General features: G+C 42.9%; 1 protein-coding gene across 6 annotated transcripts; it reads right to left on the bottom strand.

Moving 5' to 3' along the window:
• Positions 1 to 347: 347 nt before the first annotated feature.
• Positions 348 to 25,752, bottom strand: GIT2 (GIT ArfGAP 2). 6 transcript variants are annotated; one of them, XM_090152715.1, is made up of 21 exons: positions 25,596 to 25,752; positions 22,348 to 22,481; positions 21,754 to 21,866; positions 21,294 to 21,399; positions 20,846 to 20,932; positions 20,582 to 20,712; positions 20,371 to 20,465; positions 19,735 to 19,780; positions 18,219 to 18,270; positions 17,472 to 17,544; positions 17,050 to 17,147; positions 16,670 to 16,781; positions 16,246 to 16,388; positions 15,626 to 15,775; positions 13,036 to 13,284; positions 11,446 to 11,535; positions 8,395 to 8,477; positions 8,108 to 8,290; positions 6,720 to 6,845; positions 4,153 to 4,216; positions 348 to 3,395 (listed from the first exon to the last, which is right to left on the bottom strand). In XM_090152715.1, exons 1-21 carry the CDS (start codon positions 25,645 to 25,647, stop codon positions 3,183 to 3,185), a joined length of 2,400 nt encoding a protein of 799 aa, XP_090008841.1. In that variant the 5' UTR covers positions 25,648 to 25,752; the 3' UTR covers positions 348 to 3,182. The 6 variants fall into 6 exon arrangements, with proteins under 6 accessions (XP_090008841.1, XP_031448285.2, XP_031448286.2 ...); XM_031592425.2 differs by lacking the exon at positions 6,720 to 6,845; XM_031592426.2 differs by lacking the exon at positions 6,720 to 6,845 and having other exon boundaries at positions 18,219 to 18,267.
• Between the last annotated feature and the right edge of the window lie 531 nt (positions 25,753 to 26,283).

Raw genomic sequence — 26,283 nt, 5'->3', positions numbered from 1 at the left:
TGCTTGGAGGGCTCCACCCTGAACTGCTCTGCTTACTCCATGTTCAGGAGACATGATGCATTCTAGTAAGTGCTACACTGGGTTAAAACAGCAAAGAAGTTAAATTTCTGGACCTAAAATGTGGAAGAACCTGTGCCTCCTGTGAAACAGGAACTGTAAGCCTCTAGCTGCTGTTTTCTATTTAAACTTTAAAATCCCCATTCCCACCTCTGGAGGAGGACATGTGTGGAAGCCCCTGCTGCCTTTTAAGGGTTGCTTCATGACACATCTCAAATCAGTAAGATAGGTAACTTGGCAGTAATTAACATTCCTCTCCAGGACATGTTGAAAGCTTCCATAAACTGCTCTTTTTCCTCTCACTTGTTTCACAATGAATAATTACAAGCTGAATATTTGTTCGTTTCCTTTTAGTTTCAAATTGCTGCAATGCAGAAGGTGAGAGGAGTTTCAGCTCATGATTACACTTGATTCTCAGCTACTGTCATAGGCAGTTGCAGTTTAAAACCAGCACTTCAGTTGGCTTGGTACATTCGGATCCATCTTAGCTACAGGAACTCATTCAAGACTTTTTCTCTTAAAACAGCGATAGATAAATAATCTCAAGTATTTCACACACTGGAAAGGTTTTAGCATTTTATAGTAATACAGTAAACAAAAGATTAAGTCAGACAGCATGACACTGAAAAATACAAGTTTTGGAAAAGGCAAAAGAATTTTTTACTTTCCTATGCAGCATATTGTAAAGAAAGAGCAAGGTTGTTTACAGGGGGAAAAAAAGGACATCTACTTAGAAAACAACACAACAAAACCAACAATTTTAAATCTTCTGACCTGCAGTGCTATACGATTTGGGGGCTAAGCTACTGCTCTTTAGTTCCACAGTTGTACCACTCTGTGAAAAGATCTGACATAGCACATAAGCCTTTGCTCAGACTGCCTCTGTTCTACTGACAGCATCTGAAATCTGCACATCCCACATCATGTGCACTGTGGTTCTGGAGCAGTGACGTGGTATGATGAGGACCAGCCTAGAATAAACATTTGTTCAGAGATGGTGGAAATTACCAGAAATACTGCTGAAGTGCTAGAAGGCAACCCATTACAGGTGGCCATGTTTTTATAGCTAGACCTTCCAATGAGCTGAAGGGATGTTTTAGGAAAACCTGGAGCTAGCCTGGATGGAGCAAGGGCTTTCAGCTGCTGCAGTGTCCCTCTGTTTTGGTACAGGTGTGAACTGACACCTACAAGGAAACTCAAGGTCACCCAGCTTTGCAAATCAGGTAAGATGTGTGAAAGGAAAGCATGTAACGCTAGCCTGAGAGATTGAAAAATGCTATCTGCTACCTTTCAATGATACCAAGTTAAGAATAAGCTCCCAGAAGATTATCAATGTATTTAAGTGCCAGTAGCATAATTTGGAAGTAGGTTTTTAAAATGTCTCTTACGGTTCTAATCCCAGCCTGTCTGCGTTCCTGTGAGCTTAGAGACAGCTCTAGCATCACAACTGTAGAAGGGGGAATAAAGAGTCACCCTGAAGGAGATTAATTTACTGGATTGTCATCAACCCTCAGTTCCCAACTCAGGCTACTTAAAAAATGGAGCTAAGTACAACATACAAGAATCCCACAGCATTAGGGCACTTGGTGTTTATACGTACATACAAACACGGTGTGACCTGAAAAGGAAGGAATGGCTGAAGTTTATTTGTTAACCACCATACGACAGTTTTTCCAGCAGGAAGCCTTGCTGGCAGGCTCTGTGCTGCAGCCCTGTTTGTCAAGCAGCAGACACCCATTCCTGACTCAAATGTTTCTGTGAAAGCTGTCTGAATGTTCTCATCAACTGCTGACATGTGACAGCTGCTACAGCTCTGCAGCTTCGCTCCTACATAAAACACTGCCTGAACTGGCTGCCAGCTGAACTGCTACAGAGGGCTCCTTCAGCATCACAGCATGCTTCCAAAGAGGATGGATGCAAGGAGGCAAAAGTTTAGCCCATTTTCCATGCAGTTTAGACTCCCAAAGAGCTCTGTTTTTGGTTTTTTTTTTTTTGTAATTATGGTCTTATGTGTTTTTTGAAGTTTCATGAACTGGAAAAAGCTGAATTGCACGTGGATATTTACCACCTATTTACCTCTCCAGCGTGGGTTATTCAGGATACAGCCTGACAAATGTAGAATGCTTTGCAAAAAACTTATGGGATATAAGAAATCGTTTCACATTTGGATACGGTGAGGTACAGAGGTTATATGCTATGGCAGACACAGTTTCTTTTAACTGGCACTATAGCTTCCTTTTTTTTTTTCCTTTTAAATCACAAATCTTCAGTGAAATTGCATCAATGCTGCAGCAAACATGATATTGCCTTGAAGATGACAGAGAAATTCCATAGGAAACTTAAAAATGAGTTACTGAGCCAGAAACGAAGGATAATATTTTAACCACTAATGCCCTAAAGTAACACCAAACATATATATTAACGGCATAGTGACAACTAAAAGAAATAACTATTAAAATTCAAATTCCTTCCAAAACAGATAAAGTGACAAAGACCTTGTATAGTTACATGTAACAAGCTTGGATGCCCACAGCTACTATTGTTTCAGCAGACTAAAAATGTACTATTATTGCACAACAGTTGATATGGGAACAGGTCAAGTTTGGCTTGTACTCCATCACCAGGACTACAAGCATCCTGCTGCTGGTGAGCAGTTGTCCTGGAGCCTTCAGAGCCCACTTCACTGCAGGTTTCTCCATTAGCAGCAGCACTGCACACGAGGCTCCAGGATGGGCAGAGCAGGGGTGAGATTCTGCCCTCTGATATGTGCAGTTGTCTTCAGTGGGGATTTGGCAAGCAATATCTGAAAGCAGCAAGTGGCCCCAAGGAAAAATCTAGCAAGAGCTTGATACAATGCTGGTACATGATATTGGCTCAACAGCTATTTGCAACATGCTACTATCTGTAACTAAACTGGCAACACAGGCACAAAATAAGGCAGTGGGTTAAATTAATCATTAAAATTGTTAGAAAACATGCAAAAATAATACTGAGTTTAAAAAAAAAAAAAAAAAAGAGGTTTCTTGCCCCTTTAGTTTTTCCTCATAAAAATCCAAATAGTTCCACACCTGTATTTGAAATTCAACCTTAAAAAAAAAAAAAAAAGCGAAAAAGCCAAGTGTGACTCAGTTGTTGTTCTCTTTGGTTGTGATGGTAACCAGCTGCTTAGCAGCCTTGGCGATGTCGTAGGCGCACTGGATGACCTGCTGTGTGACCAGCTGGATGTCTGTCGTGGGACACGTCTCCACAGGAAGGGTTTTTTTGCACTCGGATTGGAGTCTGTAGGCACTAGATGTCAGCAGGCGCAAAGAAGTCCTTACCAGTTCAGATTTGGGTTTCTGGGAAAGTAGAAGTGGAACCAGACAAAAACAGAAGTGTTTTAGGATGGCTTTTAACTACCTAGTAGTGCTCGACAAGTGCTCTTTAAGGTGGGCCCTCTGCTGCTACAGCTCTGCTTCCTACAACACACAGCAACATTGCCTCTGTTCTGTGATAGAAGCCATCGCTGCAGAGACGTGGGTAGGAGTGGATGAAACAAGTTCCCAGAATCTCACCTCTTTCATCTCAAGCACATGCAGGGAATACTGATTCCTGCTCTCGTTTGAGAAGTTACTCTCACAAATTTTCTAATGCCCGTTTCCTGGCTGATATCAGGGCAGAGCACACAGAAGACAGTCAGTTCAGAATAAGCACAGCAGCATGAGATTCTCCTGGCAGTTTTACTCAATAACTTGTGATGGAGATTTTACTCCCTGAAATTTACTTTGAAGACCTACGCATATCTGCATTAAGAAACACAAGCAATGGCACTTAAAAAGAAACCAGGGAGTCTAGCTAAGTTCCAGTAAAGCCCCATGACTCCTTAAGCAGAAGGCAAGTAGCTTCCAGGTTTTCATGAACTGCATGCACTTTTTCAAGCTGGAAGTCCCAAAGTAAAATTAGAGGCCTGGATACACAAATTAACCTTTTCTGATTAGCATGTGAATAAGTATAGGGATGAAAGATTCAAAAATCAACCCAGTCGCATCCCCTTCCTTCTGCTTCTCATTTACAGCAAGGAAATCCAACAAAGAATGAAGCCAAAAACACACTTACTTTTGGGAACAAGGCTGCCATTTCTGTCACTGCCACGTGTATTCTCTCAGAGCACGGTATATAGCTGCAAAAAGATGCAATCTATTATTCATCATGTCTGCACTGCCTTTTCTCTTCGGTTTCACTGCTCAGTGGCTATTATTCTTGAAACAACTGGGTAACAAAACCCCATACATATCCCAAGAATATCTTTGTAGGCTGTGCTTTGGGCAAATGCAGTAGATCCAGCACACAGCTGGGTGATTCTTAGTGCCTCCTCACTAAGCACTGCCAGCACACTGCAGCACAGGTTTGTATGGAACAACGTGACTTCAGAGAAAACAAGAACTGAAATAATACAAAATTCTTTCTTCAGTTTTCATCATTCTTCACTCACTGTTTGAAGGAACAGCTGTCCAGATCTATTATGCCAAGCACTGTCAGGAAAAGTCCCAATTTGTATTCAATTACAAAACACGTGTCTATGAATATTAACTACACATTAAGTCATAACTTGCATTTCCTCCCTGCCCCTGAGCTTGCCTCTAAATTGGGCAGAAAGTCGCTCAGCTGGTTCTGTTTGGTGTATGTACAACAGAGCTGCTATGCGTGGGAGAGTGTGCCCAAGCAAACCCATTCGTGAAGTCAGACACGCAGTAAGGGTTCCACACTTTGGCAATATTTAAACAAAATCTGGTGTTGCTTTGGGGAAAAAAAAAAAAACAACAAACAACTGTTTTTTACTCAGTGCAGTGCTGACAACCGAAAGTGGATGCAAACACATTTCTTTGCATGTGGGATCTGAGTAAGGTTAAGTCGCTGCTGTTTCAGGATCTGTCTGTGTTTTGAAAGAGCCCTTTCTGCATAAAGCAGGAGACTGGAAGGGCACATAGCTACAAGAAAAGTAGTTAAACCATTAAGGGTCCAGCTAAAAACGTCCTGGGATCTGAGTTTTACAAAAACCAAAGTGTTTCAATTGATTTCATGTTTCACTTAAACACAGCAAACACCATTCACAGTTCTCATACTGCAGTTCACAGACACATGCAGCTGTTTTCACAGAAGTTCAGTTTTAGGCTAAATATCCAGTAATTCTATTGAGTTAAGCAGTGATGGCTAGCCAAATAAATGCAGATTCCATTAGTCCTCATAGATTTCACTTGTGACTTGCACACCAGGTGAAAATTAGTTTGCTCAAAACAAGGCAATAGTCTTACTTCAAGGCTTTGATCCTTCAAAAACTCCATTTCAGCATTAGTTAATTAAAATGGTTCAGTCTTAAGCAAAAGAACCTCAGAAATATCACAGCAACAGCATTCAAGAAAAACACCCAGCAGTCATAGATTATGGGAGATCACTGCCCTTTCAAGCAACAAAACCAAACAACAAAACCCACAGTTGTTATGCAGCCATCTTGCAACACCAAATGTGTAAAAATGGGTCAGTTGCAAATGCACTGAGAAGGAAGCAACAGAGTGGGGTCATTTTGGCAATGCAGGAAAACTGCTTGAAAAAATAAATTAAAAAAAAAAGTCTATTTCTCTATGTCTCAAATCAGCCAAGTTCTTCCAAATAACCCAAAAGTGGAGGAAATCTTCCAAGTCCACTGTAATTTCCATTCTGCAAGTGACTCAGAAATTAATTAGCTCCCTGCAAGCCACACTGAACAGCACTTCACCTCATAAAAAAGCCAGTTTTGCTGATTAAACTCTCCACCAAGGCGAATAAAACCCTAAAAGTACCCAAGTGAAGATTAATGATGCAGATTTCACAACACCTTCTCCAGGTTACTGTGAAGTTTATGGTATGTCTTGGAGGGATGGCTTTACTGCTCACGGTAAGCTCAAGAAATAACCTGACGTGTTGGATGTGTTCACACACGTCCCAGGAAGACATCAGGGGGATTTTGTGGCAGCTTAGAAAAGAGAATCCATCATCACCAGTAACTGGTGGCAAAACTCTTCCTCCATTTCTGACACTTCTTGCTGGCAATAATACCTGGGGTTAAAACTTGGGAAATTATGTTTTAGAGAACATTTCACTTAAGTTTCATTTTTATTTTAGGCATTAATAAAATACTTGGTCAGGTTAGAAGACATTAAACTTTTTTTTTTTTTTTTCAATTGATTCAAGATCAAAATAATTTCTTGTTCAACACGTCAGCTGTATAAACAGTTGAAGACCTAAAGCTGAAAAGTGGGAACGTTGCATGCAGGGAATCATGAAAATTCTGCTACTTTTGCAACAGTGCAGAGAAGCAGCAAGCATACATTGTGCTGTCAGTTATCATCATTCATCTCCTTGGACAACAGGTACAACAGACACAGAAGAACACCTTAAACTAGGACAGCTCAGTTCCAGTCTGCAGTTCTGTTTTGCATTAAATCAGTACCAGGAGCTTCAACTGAACCAATGATCTCCTGGGCTTGTAACTCCCTGCACTTGATACCTGAATTTTCTTTATCTTCCAAAGCATTTCATGCATAGCCTTTGTCGACCCCTGTGCACAAGGCGTGTGAGGGAGGAAGGCAGCAGAGAGAAAGAGAAAGGACACTGTGCCTGGGAGGCAGGGACAGAGACCAGAGTACCAGGAGGCAGGAGCGGGCTGCGGGCTGCTCAGGGGCTGCAGGGGAGCTCTCTCAGCCCAGGGAACCAGGGTGCTGCAGCAGCCAAGGCTGTGTCTGAGCTTGAGTGTGCTCACACGCCTGAATGGCCTATGGGCCAGAGGAGCACAGGAAAAGGAATGGAAGAAAATGAGGAAACAAAAAAAGAAGGGAAGAAGGTGTTTCATTAATAGATTGTATTCTTGCATCATTTTATTACTGTCTGATCATCTATGCAGCATGCCATTCTTTTATCCACAGCACTGCCAGCAGGAATTTGGAACCTGTTATATCCCCAGCTATCTCAGTTTATCAAAGAAGTGTTCTCCTGTTGCAGGGATGGAATGGAGGAACCATTCTCCTCCATCCTGAGCAATTCTCAGCCCCCTGAGACAAACCCAGGGAACAAGAAAACAAAGAAAACAGCTTCACACTTCAGTGAAGATTATACTCATGTAAGTAAGTACTGTCAAACACCATAGCCAGGCATGGTACACAGAGCACAAAAAAGAGCACAAGTTGTTTAAATATCTATTCAATTTAACAGCTAAAAGCTGGGTACACTGCATTGTTTTTTCCAAGTCTTTTTTTTTTTTTTTTTTAATTTCAAATATTGTAAGCCTTGACATACATAAAACCTAAACTCATTTAAAACTTCTCTTACTATTGCTCCTTATTATCTGTGAGAATCAAGTAACAAAGGACTGCTGTGGAAAAGGTTATGGGCAGGGCAATGAGCTCAGCCCTTACACATTAGAACTCGCCATTCAGTGTGAGAAGGAAAGGCCGTGCACTGTCCTTTCTAAAAATAGAAAAGTACCAGAAGGAAAAAACACAGAACAAGAGTGGCCCCATTGTTGTGCACTTCTCTCAGCAAGGCAGGAAGCGAGGGTTTAACAAAAATCACCAGCAGCTTCTGATGGGCCGAGATGGGTGCAGAAAGCAGGGCTGAAGGAGGGCACACAGCTCGCAGACCTGCCAGCTGCCAGGTTTGGCTTATCTAGAGACCAACACTGCTCCAGATCTAAAACATGTTTGTACTTGGCAGATCTATTATTTACAGTCCTTGTCCTCCAGAAGAGCTGTGCAGGAGCACTACGTGATGAGCAGACTATGACTATGGCTTTTACTTGCTCGTGGTTATTCTGGAAATTAATTGTTCAAATGGACCAGAAGTTCCCCAAGGGAGCTGAAGCTGTGCTGACACACTGAAGCTGTTCATTACTTGATGTACACCAGGGAACCGACCTACACTCTTCATGTGTGTGAAATCCAGTATGAACACAGGCAGTTAGTAGCTGTACTTCTGAGAACACTTGCATTTTATTCATTTTCTCATAACCTCCAGAGCTTTTCCAGCACACATGCCTTACCTGTCGTGCTTGTTCTCCTGTGCTGCACGCAACAGTTCCTGAATATTCTTAGTGATCTGCTCAGTCTTCCGAATCACATCTTCTGTACTGGGCAAACTGGAGCTGGGGGCTGTGTCGGTGTCCTCAGGGATGGACCCCTCTCCCTGCCAAACAACGCTCCTCTGCCTTCCCTTCCTGCCCGACCTGCAAAGGAACAAAGCTGAGCTCAGCCCTGCAGTACAGAGCCTCATCATCACTGACTTCCCTGTCCTCCAGCAGCATGGTGCTATAGCATTAGCTCTACCTACCCTGTCTCCTCCAGCTCCAGAGGGGCAGTGGTGTTATCATAGTCGCTCTCAGGCACACTGCTCTGCTTTTCCAGCTTCGAGGCCTGCAAAAAAGGCAGATTTGTTTCAGCATCATGCAAGAAAGAAGAGCCCCAAGAAGAATGCAAGCACTGCATCCCACCTATGTGGTTTGCCCTTAAGCACAACAGCCCCTGTACCCACTGCTACTCCAGAGCCCAGCACACCTAGCTGTCCCCAAATCAAGGGGTAGGAGGCCAGATCAACCACAGAACAAAAGGAGAAGGCTATTCACAGAGCCAAAGGCCCAATATTTTCCACTTCCTATTCTCACCCAGACCAGCTTTGCACCTGCCAGCAATGCACCCAGCCCATGTGGCAAGGACAATGCTGTTTTTAACCCTAAGCTCCTTTTCAAATGTCTGGGTTTGTTTTTGTTCTTTTACCCTCCCAAACAGAGGGCTGCTAATACAAAAGACCATATTTGCACTACAGCAGCTCAAGAGCACCCACTCTCCCCACGCATGCTAATAGGAAGCCCCTCTGTTAGGGAGAAACTGAAAGCAGACTCTGAAATACAAAGCTAGGTTTCCTTTTCTGAACAGTTTTTGCTTTCTAGTATTTCCTGGCATTACAAGCTCCTGGAAGGTCTACCACCAGGCCAATCTCTGCAATTCACACAGACCTGCAATCTGAAGCCCTGTGAGGCACACTCCCATCTTCAGGCAGGCTCTGAGACCACTACACATCTGCCTTTTCCACTCTTAAAAAACTGCAACGCTCATCAGAAGTGCCTGCTACAACTCACCCACGTAGAGCCAGACACATCAGTGTCACTGTACACACAGCTCAGGCTCAGCATCAGCTCCCACTCGTTCACAGGCACTGCTCACCCAAGAGGGCCCTCTGCCATCCCTGCTGAAGAACCAAAGCTAAAGCTCTACAGCAACTCTGAAGTCGAGATGAAGGGAATCTCTAGTGTTAGATTGGAAGAGAGATCTTCAAATCAGCATCCCAGATCCAAAACCAACGCTTTTGTCTTGAGGGTGGAAAATGTGACAAGGAAACATTTTTCACTGACTAAGAGCTATTCCATTTATTAAGCACTTACCTATTGCTAACACCACCAAATTCAAACACCCAAAGTACAAATGCTTTCCATTCACTTTACAGCTACTTTGCACAGAAGAAAAAAAAACAAGGATTCTTGTTTTGCTCACCTCTGAGGGTAGCTACTAAAGATAAACTCCAAAAGTGACAGACGTTTTTTGAGGATAAGGACTTTATATGCAGTCTGTGGTTTTAATATCTAGCACTCCCTGTGAATGTGTTGTTTTCTCAACTGAGATGGAGTACATTAGAGCCAAAATAATAATAATAAAAAGGACAGAAGAATTTGGGAAGCAGGTTCTTTATCCCAGTGGAAAGAGGCCAGCCTGACCATTCAGCACCCAAACCCACAGACTGCTTTTAGAAACACTCTGTGTCATGTTGAAAATTTGAGCAGAGACTGCAATGATTTTCCAAGGAACTGAATGAGATGGTACTGTTTTCATTATATTAACCACACAGAAAAAGTAGAATAAAAAAAAAAAAGAAAAAGAGGAGTACATTCCCCAAAAGATCTTTTCAAAAACAGTTAAATCTTACAAGAAATACAAACACTTCCCTCTCAAGTTTGTTCTTGGGAGTCTTGTTTTAATGCAGAAATAAGCCAAGCTTGAACCCTGAACATACAATATGACAAAATGGATACAAGCTACTTGCAAGCTTCTATGAAACGAGCCAAAAACACCCCAAAGGAACCTCACATTACTATGTCCTTCAAAGTTAAAGAGGTTTAATCAGCAAGATCTCAAAATGCAATCAACTCATTCTGATGACAGAGGATACCTCCTGCAAGTAGTGCAAGCTGGCAGTGCAGTGAAATGGCCACAGCCAAGCTGAAGGCTGCTCACCTTTTGTGACACACTTAGCTGCTGGGGGCCCTGCACAGCCAAAAATGGATGTTGTTCTAGAGCTGCAAACAGAACTTGATTTTGCAGTTGTTACAAGGTTCCCAAACTAAAAAATACAGCCAAAAGAAGCTGGCGCTGACCAGGCTATCAAACTGTCATGCTAGTTATGCTCAATGTGTCTCTTCGTGCAAGCTGGCTTTTAGGGTTTCTTCTAGCAAATGAAGCTGAGTGAGACCAGATTTAAATGTTCCACTACAAGAAAGAGAAAAATGTTTTAAAAAGATTAAGGAGCTGCCTGAGGCTTCTCAAAATGGCTAACAGTTGATGCTGTAGTAAAGACAGCACCTTTGGAACAACAAGAGCTTGCAGAACACGTTTAACGTTGCTATTTTTTTCCTTGATGTCAACTGTTTTTGTTAAATATGGTTTTGTAGAGCCTGATGGAATACCATGTATGCTTCCTTTATACACACTCAGTCTTTCACCTTGACCTGAAAACAGTCCTGCTAACAGCAATTCCCACACCCATTCAGACTTCCATCTGTTAAGGCCAGCAGAAAGCAGGCTGGCCAACACTGAAGGAATCGTTGGGCAATGTGTTTGGGTGCTTAAAGAACTCACTTCAAACAAAGTAATGAACACCTGTAAGATAAACAGTCAATGAATATCGACGTGGATTGGTGCAGACTGATAGCCCCCAAAGAAAGCAGGCTCAGAAGTTAGGACATGCACGTGCCTCATGCAGTGCATTTTAGTCAAGAGGAAGAGTTGCATATTGGCTTATGAAATATCAATGAGTGTTTGCCAAATCCCTTTCCAAACAGCAGCCAACTTATCTTCTGGCTGTTTTCATTGTTATGCAGCTCAACGTGTGATTTGGAGTGACTGTGCACAGGGTTAAACTGAAGATTTTAGCCGTTGTGGAGTTAGAGAGGAAAGTATCCACAGCACGGTGCGAAGAAACGGAAAGTGATGAAACGCTGCTTCGTGCAAGCATGGAGGCTAGTGAGCATAAAAGGGCAGAGGACAGAGGCGTAAGCCTTCTTGGAGATTGCCACCTCCTCCAGGTAAAAGACCAATTGGGAAGGTACTTAACCCTTCGTGTGCTTTCATCCCTTGACCAGGAAAGCGTGGAGGGGAAGGAAGGTAGAGATGAAGAGGAGGTCACAAACGCACTCCTCCCGATCTAAAAATGGGAAAGAGAAAAACACTCGGGCAAACCAACACCAAAAACAAAACACAAATAATTCTTAACTGAAATAAAGGAGCATTCTTAAAAACGTGCGAGAGGACATAAAGCAAGAATGATTTTGAGAAGTCAGCTGAGCCTGAGCAGACTTAACTTATTCAGTATCCGATTGGCTTTGTGGTAATTCTAATCCTGATATTTTAGAGGTGTGGAATTTCACAGAGAATAAAATGCTTTCACCATAATACCAAATTAACCAACCTCCACATAGCAGTGCTTCAAAACCACTTCCTCTATCCAAATTTCAAAATGCAGAAAGCAAAGGACCCAAATGCAGCACTATTGTGTTTTGCATGCATAGGCACTGATGAAAGAATTCCAGTGTTTCTCTCTGTCAGGTATGCCTTATTAACATGTCAACATCATTTAAAATGATACAGACTTCATAGTTTTTAAGTTCTTTTTAACATAACTGCAGGGAGAGACGAGGAGAGGGAACAGCATACAAAATTCTGTACTGATTCCCTGCTGTGCACACTGTCCTCCTTGGAACACTAACAGAACGTTTGCCCTCCTCCCACATCAGTGCAAAATCCTTGTGGCTAAAACAGAGCTCTCTCTCTACCAATGCATCATATGGGAAAACACTAATTCAGAAGAATTTGTTCAACTAACAGAACTAAACCACCTTCAGCCTCCAGTTCCAAACTCAGAACAGGGACTTGGATGTTTAGTGAAGAAGTTGGCATCAGGTTTGTAAAGGAACTGTTGGATCACAGCCTGAACCTCTGATTGACCACCTGAGGTGAGCACTGACTCAGCCATGGGAGCACAGGTGAAGGCAATTCAGCTGTGGGATTGGAAGGGGTGGAGGTGGAGCCTGGCTGCACCTCTCCTAGACCCCATTTAAGGGCTGACTGCCACTGAGGAAGGATCTCTTTCTGGAGATTGCTCTTGTGGAGTTTCTTGCAAGCCTACAAGATCAGTGAGTACTTTCCATTTATCTTTAATTATTGTTTCCAATGTGATAATCATACTAAGTCTAATTTCTCTGTATGCTTATTGATCATCCAATACTTTACAACATCTGTATATATACAGGTTTTTCTTATTTTTTTTTAACATCATTCTAGGGTTCCACAAATGCTCAGGCATCGTATAGATTTATATCTTGAGATATGAGTTGTACCTACTTTCTCAGAATACTACTTTGTACCTCCCTCCTGGTTTTCAAATAGTCATATGTTGATATTTGGAAAATATATTGTGGTTAAAAGAAACAGCCAAAAGCTTCAGCTTAAATGTTCCAGAGCTGTTTTTACTTTTCAAAGCACTAAACTTCTGCAGACATGTTAATACAGCAAACAGTAACAACTCTTACAGTTCAAATTCCCTCGAAAGTGAACAGCTGAGCAGCTTTGGTAAGGGAGTATAGCTGGAAGAGACAGAAAAGCTGAACAACAGGAGAAATGCAGAAGCATTAGCAGTTTTACTTACGTGTGGAGGAAAAGGTTGCAGTCTTGTTATGCTTTCTTCTGGGTATGTGACCTCTCCCATAGGGAGGTAGGGTTTCTGACCTGATCCAGTCTCATACATGGACATGGGCCTGCTACCCCGTGCAGACGGTCGTCGCTTTAAGGAAGAATTGTTGGTAGGGTCTGTGTACTCAGAACCAATTTGGACCTGATATATGTTTGTAGTGGCCTGTCTTCTGAGGTTGGTATTTTCACTCTGTAGCGTTTGGAGCTGAAAGAAATGTTTAGCAGTGGGACTTTGTTTTTCTAATAGCAAGCGTCAAAAGCAAACTGACCAGGCAATACATGCTTGTCTGCTTTACTAGCAAATCCAGCTTCCAGGAGCTGGGGTTTGATTTATTCTTCAGAAATCTATTTGATTGGTTTAGTATAAGCACAGAAATGTCTATGTTGCAGATCTGGCAAATATTTTAGTTGATTTCCAGCACTTGTTTGCTGGGCTGCAAGTCAAACTGGATCTTAAAATTGGCTGTTGTAGTTAAAAAACACACAATCTGTTCCTTCCAGCCTGGCTGTAGTGCCATGTGGATCACATAACACAATGAGGATGCATGGGGAAGGACTGCCAAAAGAACAGTTCTTTCAAGTAAGGTGATCCATTCCAGCAGTCAACACAAGAACTTTAAAGAGAAGTATGACATAAGGCCAACAAAATCTGAAAAGGCCCAAACTAAAGCACAGACATCAGAGGCAGTGCAAAGAAAACCAGAGCTTGCTCTGCAAAGCAAGAGGAGAGTTTAGCTTATGAAAATAAGGAATCAGCTACTGCTTTCTAAGAAGCCAACAAGAAATAATTTTAAAGCTTTTTTTATTATATGTATTTGATGGATAGTAAAACTGCAACAACCCTGAATTTTTATGGAGCTACTCAGAATGAGTTTGCTATATTAACACATCATAAAGAAAGAAATGTAGAAGAAAATTATGCATCAGCAACTCTCTAACAATATACCAAGTATTTCAAACAGATGATGGCCTTTTAAACATGAAATGGTGCATTTATAGTAAATGCTAGCATTTACTATAATCACATGCAACCTCAAGAACAGCACCTATTTAAACATCTTTATTTTGATAGAGGTGAAATCAGTAGTTTCCTTTTTCCTAGCTTTTGCCACTCTTTATAACCTGCTTTAGGTGCAGTTTAATCCAGCAGCTAATGTAAATACACAGCAAGCTCTTAAGCACCTATGTTTTTAGAAAAGTCTGCAGGCATGAAAACTTTTCCCATCAGAGCGCCCATTGAAGCAAGAGAACTATTTTCCTCTTAATTGAGGGATAATCTCACCTAAAGTGGAACTCATCAGGTGCCTCCTCTTTTATTAGCATATTTGATTAACAGTAATGCAAACTATCAGGTGCACTGTTAGTTAATAAGGTGATAAAGTGGACTTTAAAAAAATTTCTAACAGGATTGTGACCTTCTAAGCCCTTGCTTAGAAAATGAAATGATACTAAAAAAGAAGAGAGCCTTTTGAATGACATCTATTGCACTAGAATTGCTGAAATAGTACAGATATATTGGTGCCTTGCCACAAATAACCCAGCAGAGAATTCTCATACTGAACTGCAGTTTACAGTAGCTCAGAGCTAATCCAGCTGTTACTGCTTCTTCCTAGCCTGTGTCCCACAGAGGCACAGTGCTGCACTGCAGAGCCACCAAGCACTAACTTAAATGAGTCCCATAGCTATGCACATCACCAGGACATAACATTAGTGCAGCATCTCCAGGATCAGTGAGCCCCAGCTGTGTTGTTTTTCAAAATGAGTTCTACTGCAGCAATGATCTCTCTTCTGCCACATCACATAAGCATGCACTGAAGCATCATTAATTCATAGGCCCTATTTTTTTTTTTTCCCCACATGCAGGTTAAATCTGTTTCAAGAAACTCAACGTCAATGAAAAGTTAACTCAACTGATACAGAAAAATGCTTCATCAGTACAAGCTATTGAGGGGGGAAAGAAACACAAGAAAACATCCTTAGATCTCTTTAGTTCCTCTCTGTATTTACTGTTCCCATACATCTTAAAGGCTGAATACAACTGTAATTAAAAAGGTGGCATCAAGTAGCCAAGGACATCTGAATTTGGGCATCAGATTGTAAGAGGTCAATGGTGCCTCCTTGACCCAAAAGAACATGGGGGGGGGTGGGGAAGGGGAAGTCCCAAGCACAGGTTTCTCTGCAAGAGGACAGCTTCAACACTCTGAAGCCAACTTTTTCTTTAAGGAGAGCCTCCTGCAGGACATGCTATGTGTACTGCAGCATTGTAACTATCTGGCAAACAGGGTTTTTAATACTGGGTAGGGGAATCCATCTGAAGAAACACTTAGCCCTTTCTAGACTAGGGTGACAAACAGGATAGTCAGCTTGACACACGTAAGGTCTGCTACAAATACACATTGTTATCTCCTGTCTAACTCTAAAGCAGGTCCACTTTAAAGATTTTTTCACTATTCTCATATTGGGTTGTTGCATCTTCAGTTTCAGCAGCTTTACTCTGGCAACTAAAACCACATAACTGGATGGGGTTACATTATTGTGCTTGTTACCTTTTTCTGCATGATTCTCAGCTCATCGCTCAAGTTGATGTTCACTTTCATTAGCTGCTGAATCTTTACCTCAGAAGCCACCAGTGCATTTTTAACTTGCAGATACTCTTGGGCTGTCACTGGTCCATCTGACAAGTCTGAATCCAGGCTCTAGAACCAGAGAGAGAAAACTCTGAGGCTGCTGAAAGAAAACAGGACAGTGACTGCCCCCTTTTCACCATGCTGCATTACTTTCAGGAATGGCATAAAAGGCATATCAAGTCAGTACTGATATGCTGTGAATATTTTTTGAGTAGGAAGAAGTAAATGTTAGTGAAATCCCATGTAACCATTGATTTAAAAGCACTTCAGTAGATTCAATTTCATCTGTGCAATCAGGTCTCGTCTTGTGACATGCACAGTGGCACTGTTTTTCTGAAGCAGCCTTTTAATTACAATATAAATTCTACATGTCACAACGTCTTTCTGTTAGAAAGTATACATAGACTGAGGGATAATTCTGAAGTTGAAAATGAATTAAAATATTAATTATCTGATTATTTATAGATGTTTAATTTCCCTTGACTTCAGATTATCTTCATGAATGACACATGGTGTGTGTATCAATACCTCAAACCCACCTTCTGCCTTGTTGATTTAGATGCATTTGTTTCCAGATCAGTATCTTCATCTGAAGCAACACTGTCATAATCAGGCTGGTCATTATCCTGACTTTCACTGCTATGTTGATTGCTGATTGACTTGAGTATCAGTTCCACATTTTCTGTCAATCAAAATCAATTTAAAAACATACTAATAAATTTGAAGGAGAAATGGGAGTGCATAAAAATAGTTAAACAAATAAGCTCTTCAACCAGAGAGACTGCACAGTTTGCTATCCATGTGCTAGCTTGGTTCTTTTTGTCATATGAAAACATAAGTTTCTTTGTAGTACTTCATAGTAATAGTACTTCTGAATGATGCTATCCTATTGCATTGATTAAGTCTTGCAGTAATTTAATTGATGTGATAGGACAAATGAAAGAGCTGCCAACTGAAACTCACCTTTTGAACCAGAGAGAGGATTCCCCTGTTGTCTTCGTTTGGCATCACTTAAAATATCTATAACTAGTGTAGCAAACTCATGAGCATTAAACCGAGCCAGTTTCTGCCTTCCCTAAGTTAGAAAATAATATTTATAAAATTAATAAGTGTCATATACTAGATAAACAGCAGTTTCCAGACAAAACAAAGACTGCAGTGAGCTGACTGTTCAATTTCTGCATCTGCAGAACTCTAGAGAAGAGGTAATGCAGAACATTTTTTATCCTCTTCACAAGCAGTTGCAACTCTTCTACAGTAATAAAGTACAGTAGAGCAATATTGCTTAGAATAATTGGCTTATTAAACAAGAATAGTTTTATAGTATTAAGAGGATTATATACCTGATTTCTGGTTGAGGAATATTCAGGATTTACAGGAAGAAAAGGGACCACTGTGGTCTCTGTCACAAGAGTACTATGATTCTGAGTAGCAAGCCAAACTGTTCAAGGAAGGGAAAAAAAAAAAAGGATTAAACTGCCTGTGCTATTTGGCAGTGTTTTTTTCAAAGAAACAAAGACCACAATTTCAAGCACAAAAATTAATCAATTCAACCAAAGATTTTTTTCCTCAGAGGTCTCTTTACTTTGAAAAAACAAAACCAACCAACCAAACAAAAAACCATGAACATGCACCTGAAGACAATAGAAGAAACTACCATTATCAGTAATTTCTTAACACAAAAGTATTTTAAACAAAACACATGCTTGCAAGTAGCATCTTCTTTGTGATGTAACAACTCATGTTTTATACATGTTCTGCTCACCTGCATCTGTTTCCCTCCTGTCAACTTCATCATACACATCCATGGCAAGTTCTTCAAATAAGTGGTTGCTTAGCTAGGGGTAGAAGAGAGAAATTACAGCTAAAAATCAAACTGAACCAATTAAGACCTCTATAACATTGCAAATAGAAGTGCACAACTTTGCTTTCCATTGCCACTCTTCCAGCCCGTATAACCATGCAGGCTGAGAAGCAAGCAGTTAAGTTTGCAGTAAGCAGGTGTGAGTCACAGAGCAGACCTGCTGGCAGGGGATGTTTTGGTGCTGGGCTGCTGGCTGAGGTCAACCCACCCCAACCTGCAAAAATACAAAGCAGGAATCTATCTACTTGTAGCTAGCTATGCATTTAAATTAACTACTACCAGCATGTTAAAATAGACATTGCTGAATAGAACAGTATCACAATTGTGCTTCCTCCTGATGCAAGTTCTCATCTTTTGGTTCAGTCTGCTTCAGCTAAAAGCTTTTTCCCTAACCTGTATAACGATTTGGTCACAAACACCTTAGTAACACTAGCCAGTTTGTGTTAACAACAACTAACCAGCAGACAGCAACAATCTATTTTGGCTTCCCAGAAAGTCAGAAGCAAATGATAGCATTTAACACACAAATTGTGATATTTATTTGTTTAGGAATTGACAGTAGCTGAAACACCAGCTTGAAAGATGAAGTGCAGCATTTGCCACATCACAGTAACAGTGCTGCTCAGCACACATGGAAGTTTTACTTACAGACTGAAGCTTCTTCTTAGCTGCTTTTGCAAGTTCTGATAAATCCAGACTGCTATGAAAACAAAAAGTGATCATTACATCTACAGCATTAAGGGCTACTTTAAAAATAAATCCCACACATTTCAATGATTAAAATCTTTTATTTGATGCTGTTAGTATTTTATACAGTTCTTAGCACATCAACCTTTCCAATATCACCAATACACTAATTAGCATACTCTTACACTTCACTAAAAACAAAATCAAAAGAATCCCAACAACCCTTCAGAAGAATAGAAGTACGCATCTGCATAGCTCAAGGAGTGATAAGGCATTTTGTAAAGCAACAAGATGTTTTCTGTAAAGAACCTGAAAAACATACTAAACTGTGACCAAAACTCGAGTCTGTAGGAAACGAACAGGATTTATTCCACTGGACTGTGCAGGAGGTGTGTGACCATCAGGCTGACAAAGAGTTGCAGCCACAGGCCCTGCTCTACATTATTCTGTACCAATTGGGAAATAAGCTGTTCTTCTAGCTCCCAGCCTTGAACATGAGGCACAAGATGAAAATTCTGCAGCTCAACTGAATTAATCATAAAAGACACAGATTAGAAAGCTGACAAATTTTAAGCCCATACTTCTATCACCCAGGGGATGACATCCCTGACCTACAAAGATGAAATGGCTCAAGTAAATCTCTGCATGATTGAACATCACAGGGAATCGTGTAGGCTGCTGCCTACATAAGAAAAATAATATAAAATAAAACTTAAAAGACCAGCAGAGGACATCAGGTGGAGGTGAGACAGTCAAGTTGCACTCCAGGCTCTGCAACCTAAAATGCATCTCTGAATGAGTTGTTTTCCCCATGTCAGCTTTTTTCTTCATGCAATGTGGCAAACAACGCTTAGCTTACCTTTCTCTGCAAAATACTTTGCACTATACTTAGCCTAACAGCTGACTACATGATATTAAAAATTAACAGACCCTACCAGTAGGCTTTTTTTTCCCTAATAATTACATAGTAATTTTCGTCTTACAGCTTTTCAGAGACAATAGGAATAAACTGAACAGCAGTTTACTTACAGCCGTCTTATTTCCAATGGTGTGGCAATAAAAGAAAAATGTTTATGACTTATGATTAATACATGATATTTTTCATACAAAAAATGATTTAATTGACTGGGATCAAAACTTAAGAGCACTCACGTGACCAAAAGTACAAACACTGTCAGAAATTATACTGTTCTGCAAACATTCGTTTCAAAATGCAGTATGAGGAAATGAACAGATCCTTACATTATTTCATAAAATCTGTTTCCCAGAAATATTCATGTGTTTAATTTAATTATTCCACCTGCATTTCAACAAACAATAAACTTCTATAATTTTCTGATTTTGTCTAAGATTGATAAAAGCATGTCATAAAGTTAAAATGGCAACAAGCTTAGAAGTTACTTCAAAGAGGAAAGTTTTCAGTCTAACTCTTAAGGATTGTCTGTTTACAAACAGCTTTCAGGTATGTCAAACTCACCTATCCGCCATCTGAGGTATAACAAAGTGTTGTCCATTTTTATGATCTAGAGTTGAAAACAAACTATACTTTAATAGGCTGTTAGTGGGAGATGCAGTGAGAAACCCAGGGATATTTGCAAACCCAGAACAGACTATCTTGCAAGTCATCACTCAGTTTCCAACATTTCCAACTACAGGAAGCTAGCAAGTCTCCAGTGAAGGTTCCTCCCACGATTTGCTCATGTTATAAAAGCTTTCAATTAAGTCTTATCAACTGCATTATTATTTTTTTTCTAAATAAGCTTCAGTTCCAATGCAGGTGCCCTGATGGAACGTAATGGCTAAAAATTTCCAAGCGTGTACCTTCAAAGAAGCACTCATTGAATTGGATACTCCTCAGCTTTTGCACTTCAATTAGAATAAACTACTTAGTTTATTTAGTTCAGTGCTTCTGCAGTATGTCCTGCAGAGTAATCAGCATTACAGAAATTGTATTTTCCCTCATCTGACCTTATATGTAATAAACCCTTAATTTTTAATTTTCTAAGATATACAAGGGACAAATGTAGTAACATAGAAACAATATATAGCACTCAGATTGAACTGCCCAACAATTAACATATAAAGACCTAGGGGTGCAGAACTTTCTACTCACCTGGTTTTCTGCCACAGAGATAGAAAGCTAACCTGTCAGTGAGTTCATACTGAATTTCTACCAGGCGCTCTGCCAGTTCATGGTGCCCACCTTGTCTGGTTTGCACAAACATACAAAGAAGAGTTCTATTAGTTACTCCTATGTAAGCTATACAAAAACAAAAATTTAAATATAAACATTTAAAAACATTACATGTGTCAGAGCCTTCTACCTTGCATAGTCAACTGGAGTTTTTCCATTAGAATCTTGTGTGCCAGGATCAGCACCATACACTGCCAATAACTCTGCTTGTAAAGTCTGTCCTGCCTTAGCAGCAACGTGGAGCGGGGTGTTTCCTTTCTCCTACAGGTCAGGAAGAAAAAGCACATCACTATTTCATCAACAGCTTTGAATATACCACTGAAATCTAACACGTCATCTGAAATGTGCATCAATACTAAATCACGCATCAAAATAATGAAAAACAGGCTCATACAGGATGAAAGAAGTTGGCCTGGGCTCCCAAGGAGAGCAATCGCAAACACGTCTCCAGATTCCCCGTCCTCACGCTGGAATGGAGTTGCTGAAAAAGGAGGAGGATTCTATTCAACACAGGCATAACGGTGATTCAGCGATGCTTTTAGAAACAGTTATACAAGAATTCTTGCTGCAGCTGTTTTATATAACATTTTTTTTCTCCAAGTTAACCTAAATCATTGCCTCTGAACCATCCACATCTCCAGAATCTCTATATATTCATATATTACATAAAAATCTGCTTCAGGCTGAAGTCAAGCTGTGTTTGTTTATATAACAGTGCTGAACAGCAGCAACAGTTAAGTCAAAGCAACTAAATTCAGTTTGATTTCAGTGTGCTGTTACACACAAGCTGGAGCTTCTGTACGCTGCCAGGATGGGAAAAAAAAAGCCACCAGTAAACTCACCTTACTGAGATCTTTGGCAGTCACACTGTCATCCTCACGGCATGGCAAGCGATGGACAAATGCTAACATTTGATACTTAGCTCTAATGAATTCAGCTTTATTGGGACTGCAGAGAAACCCCAAGCAACAAAATGGGAAGAAATGTTAGTGCTTTCGAAACAATAGACATCAACTATTACTATTCCAAGGAAGACATCAGGAATCAATAGCTCATAGAAATGAAGCATTATTTCCATCTTTGAAATGAACAAAAATCATTAAGAATTATGTTAGAAAATCTGATGACATGGAATACCAGTGAAAGACCATAAAACCAGGACATCTGTGAACAAACAACTAGTTTCTGCTACCTTCAGAAACAAAACATACTTAGGTTCCTGTGTACACCTTGCTACCTATGTCACTGCTGAATAAAACAATCACACCTCTACAAAGAAAAGATGTGTAATTTTCCACTTACTGCACTTTATCCTGAGGGTTAGCTTTGCGCCTTCCACTCATAACAGAAGCAGGGTCCAGCAACGAATGTTCCCATATGGAGTTAGCACCATTATTATACAGTGTTTCAACCATCTGAAATCCAAAATGTATACAGGCAGGAGTGAAGAATGTTTGCTGCTAGCTGCACAGACTGACTCATCAGAAAGCTGCAAGTACTGTGAAGCCAGAAGCAGGATGGCACAGACTCATATTCTGTGCACCTACCTAAAACCTACTGGGGTATCAGAGCCCAGCTGATGTTTAGGAGGCTGTTGTGTGGAATGTAATTTGAACCCCCTTCAAATACTCTCCACAACATCTCTATCAAAGAGAAGCATGCTATATACTGAAGACTTAGGTTGAATCAGATGCATTACACAAGTCTGAAAGAAAAACTGAAGGTCCCTTCCCAAAACAAAGGTATCAAATAAAAAAGACAGATATTACTGATTTTATCAATGCTCCATGGCAAAAAAAAAAAAAAAAAGAAAAAGATTATTTTTATATAATATAAATAGAAACACCACAAAGAAATTCTAGCTTTAATGAAGGAGGAGATGCCATTGCTCTTTACCTGCAGCAGTGTTGGAGGCCATGGTGTGTGCTTGAGATGTCTCACTTGAGAGATATGACGCCCCAAACTCCGGTGAACGCTGCAGCACTCATCGCAAATCAGAATTCCCCTGTTTATGGATGCCCAACAAGGATCTGAAAAAGAATACATTTATTACAACCAGAGAAGGCAACGTGACTACTTATTTCAGAGCGTAAAGTGACTTTGTGTTTTAGAACTCAGTTTCTGTCAGTGACAGAAGAGGCTCCGTGGGCCAAGAACCCTGCAGGAAGAGAAAGTGAGCAGCAAGACAGATTGTCAGAGCTGGCACACTGCAGGAGGAAAAAGGAATTCAAGATCTCTTCTGTTTTGGAAAACTACATAACTCCAAATCCAGAGATGGGTTTGAGGCTGAATGAATACAACACAAGCCTGTATCTGATGAGAGCTCTTCTGCATCGTGTCAGAATACATCTAAGCAATTGTGCATCACAAAAATCTCTTGCTGTGACCCATGCAATAAATATACCGAATCCATGAAACGTGAGATCTGATCACTGATGTGGTTTCTGAGCAGAGCTGATGCTGTGTGTGCTGAAGGCAACGCAAGCAAACCCGTTCGAGCCACAGCTCACAAGGGAAGGCAGCATTTACTGATAGATGATAACTATCACTTAGCCCAGAGCCAAACTGAAGCGTTTATTGTAGAAAAAAAAACCAAACTAATCTAATTTAAAAAACAATGTAAGAAGGAGCTTGCATCCTCGTTGTTAAACATGCCACTGTTTTAACAACTTTCACTTCTAAGCGAGAAAAACATAACAAAATGAGCTGTGTTAACCCCAGCCTAACAACCCAAGGCTGGAGGCATCCTTCCAGACTAACGAACCTCGTCCCTTTTCATTACAGACAGCCTCATCATACACTCATTCATACATCAATGTGATCTGAAAGCCACTGCGCTCCTGGTTTCAGTCACTGGTCAGTGGTGTTCCCCAGGGGTCGGTGCTGGAGTCTGTCCTCTTCAATGTCTTTATTGATGACCTGGATGAGGGCACGGAGGCACCCTCAGTAAGTTTGCAGATGACACCAAGTTGGCTGGAAGTGTTGATCTGCCTGGGGGTAGCGAGGCCCTACAGAGGGATCTGGACAGGCTGGATAGCTGGGCTGAAGCCAGTGGGATGATGTTCAACAAGGCCCAATGCTGGGTCCTGCACTTTGGCCACAACAACCCCAGGCAACACCGCATGCTTGGGGTGGAGTGGCTGGAAGACTGCGTAGAGGAAATGGACCTGGGGGTATTGATTGATGCTCAGCTGAACATGAGCCAGCAGTGTGCCCAGGTGGCCAAGAAGGCCAATGGCATCCTGGCTTGGATCAGGAACGGTGTTGCCAGCAGGAGCAGGGCAGTGATTGTCCCCCTGTACTCAGCTCTGGTGAGGCCGCACCTCGAGTGCTGTGTCCAGTTCTGGGCCCCTCACTGCAAGAAAGACATTGAGGCCTTGGAGCGTGTTTGAAGAAGGGCAACAAAGCTGGTGAGGGGTCTGGAGCACAGGCCTTATGAGGAACGGCTGAGGGAGCTGGGATTGTTCAGTGTGGAGAAGAGGAGGCTCAGGGGAGACCTTATTGCTCTCCATAACTACCTGAAGGGAGGTTGTGGTGAGCTGGGGGTCGGGCTCTTCTCTCATGTAACCGGTGATAGGACTAGAGGGAATGGCTTCAAGCTGTGCCAGGGAAGATTCAGGATGAACGTTAGGAAATACTACTTCTCTGAAAGAGTGGTCAGGCAATGGAATGGGCTGCCCAGGGAGGTGGTGGAGTCACCAACCCTGGAGGTGTTCAAGGAACAGTTGGATGTTGTGTTGAGGGATGTGGTTTAGTGAGAACCATTGGTGATGGGTGGATGGTTGGACTGGATGATCTTTTCCAACCTTGGTGATTCTGTGGTCACAATCTGCTCACTCAATATGCAACATAACCTGCTCTGTTCAGCTACAGCAAAGTAAGCTCCTGTTTATTTGGTCATTCCATAGCAGAAAGGAGGCTTCAGCACTCTTCTGAAGAGAAAAGCAGAAGCCTTGCTGGTAATCTGAGCTCCGACACACTGCATACAGGGCTGGTTAAACACAGCAGGAGCTCAGCACTGCAACCTGCTCTCGAAGTCGCGCTGGTTTAATTGCAAGTGGTGTTTTAATTGACCTACACGAAGATTTGTGGGCTTCCATTCAGTTCAGACACGTTGGTTATGACAGAGGGCTGTCAGGTTATAGGAGGACTATTATTTCAGGTTTAAATTAGATGTCTGCGTTGGAGTTCAGTCTGTTTTCCAAGGTGATACGGGTACAAATACAACTCAAACACGCTTACACCGATGGCAGAACACAACGAAAGCTCAAAAGATCTCTCAAGTTTGCTTTCAGGAACATGGCAGAGTGCTTCAAAACAGGAAGTGTGCAAGGACAGGCGTGCTCTGCGGGTACGAGAGGCGAGCTCCTGCCCCAGCATAGGAAACGCATCAGAAAAGAGCACGTAAACTCGTGCGCGGCACAACCGCTTACGGTCCCGAAGAATCAAAGAGAAGCTGGGGAAGCCAACGCGGATCAAACCCCGCAGCTCCTAACAGGCCGTGACCCCGCCGTGCGCTGCTGCCCACATCTCAGGCTGCCCAGCGCCCATCCACGGCCTCGGGCTCCTCGTGGATGCGGCACCCACAGCTCTGCGCAGCGCTGCCAGGCTCTGACTGCCCTCCGTGCCCCCTCGGACCCGTTTTCCTTTCCCCACGAAGCGGCCCGGCTGCCCCACCTCGCACCGCCGTCCGCACCGGCTCACGCCGCAGCGCTTTAATTCATTCCGCCGCCCGCAGCAGCGATCAGATCCGCAGCACAGAACAACACAAAACAGGCAGACGCAACCCACACAAAACGCACCGAGCTGGCAGGAGACGGGCGGTAAACACACGCTATTATTAAAAAAAAAAAAAAAAAAACACACAACAAAAACAAACCCAACGGTCCCGAACGGCAGCGCTGCAGACGGGGACGAGGAGCCGTTGTTCAGAGCAGCGTTTCGTCCCCGCGCCGCTGTCAGCGCGGCTCCCACCCGCACGGCGCCGCCGCTCCCCGCCCGCCAGCGGCACCTGCCCGCGCCTCCCCAGGGCAGGGGGTGGGGATGGGCCCGGCCGCCCCCTCCTCCTCCTCCTTCTCCTCCTCCTCCTTCTCTCCTCCTTCTCCCTTTCCTCCTCCTCGCCCCCGCGCCGCAGCCGGCCTTACCCTGCGCGCTGCAGTCCGCGCACACCTCGCTGCTCCTCAGGCGCTTCGACATCGCGGCGCGGAGCGGGGCGGCCGCTTCCTGCCGCGCGCTCACGGGGCCGCCGCAGCCCCGCCGGGCGGCCGAGCCGAGCCCGCAACGCGCAGGCGCACGGCGGCGCCGCCCGCTACGCCGCCGGCGCTATTCACGAAACCGCTCGCGCTCGACGGAGCCGCGGCTCCGTAAGCCGTCGCGTTGCCCCGACTCAAGATGGCGGCTGGAGGCGCTGCCCTCACCCGCGATGGCTGCGCGCTTTTCCTACTTCCGCGGCAGAGCGGGCGGGCGAAACCAACGCTGCCCGGAGGCGGGGGGAGGCGGTGCGCACCGGGCGCCTCGTCCCGTATTACGGCGCAGCGGCGCCCCCCTCAGAGCGGAGAGCGATGGCGGAGCCGGCGGGCGGGACGCCCCGTATGTAAGTGAGGGGGGGGGAGAGCAGGGAACAGCGACTTCCGCTTGCCCGAGGCCCGCCGGTGGCAGCAGGCTGAGGGCAGAGCCCGGCGCCCTTTTCTCTGCGCCTGTCGTGCTGTGGGTCGTCCTTACCGCTGCCCTGGAGGGAAAGGAAGGGGCGAAGGGACGGGGGTGAGGAGGCGGCCCGGGCGGGAGCTGGGGTTTGAGGTGGGGCCCTGGGGATGCAGGGGGAAGGAGCTGGGA

The sequence above is a fragment of the Phasianus colchicus genome, chromosome 18 (genome assembly GCF_987193195.1).
Source record: "Phasianus colchicus chromosome 18, bPhaCol1.hap1.1, whole genome shotgun sequence".
Taxonomy (NCBI): domain Eukaryota; kingdom Metazoa; phylum Chordata; class Aves; order Galliformes; family Phasianidae; genus Phasianus; species Phasianus colchicus.
Note: the sequence above shows the minus strand (reverse complement) of the source record. Positions and strands in the feature narration are given on the sequence as shown.

What these genes read in the sequence shown, in the direction of transcription:
- GIT2 (XM_090152715.1), bottom strand. Translation starts at nt 25,647, where the DNA reads ATGTCGAAGCGCCTGAGGAGCAGCGAGGTGTGCGCGGACTGCAGCGCG. An exon ending in ATACCTCAGATGGCGGATAG is followed by an intron (nt 18,271 to 19,734) that starts GTGAGTTTGACA and finishes TTGTTTTCATAG; the next exon opens with CAGTCTGGATTTATCAGAAC. An exon ending in CTAAATCAACAAGGCAGAAG is followed by an intron (nt 15,776 to 16,245) that starts GTGGGTTTGAGG and finishes CTCTGGTTCTAG; the next exon opens with AGCCTGGATTCAGACTTGTC.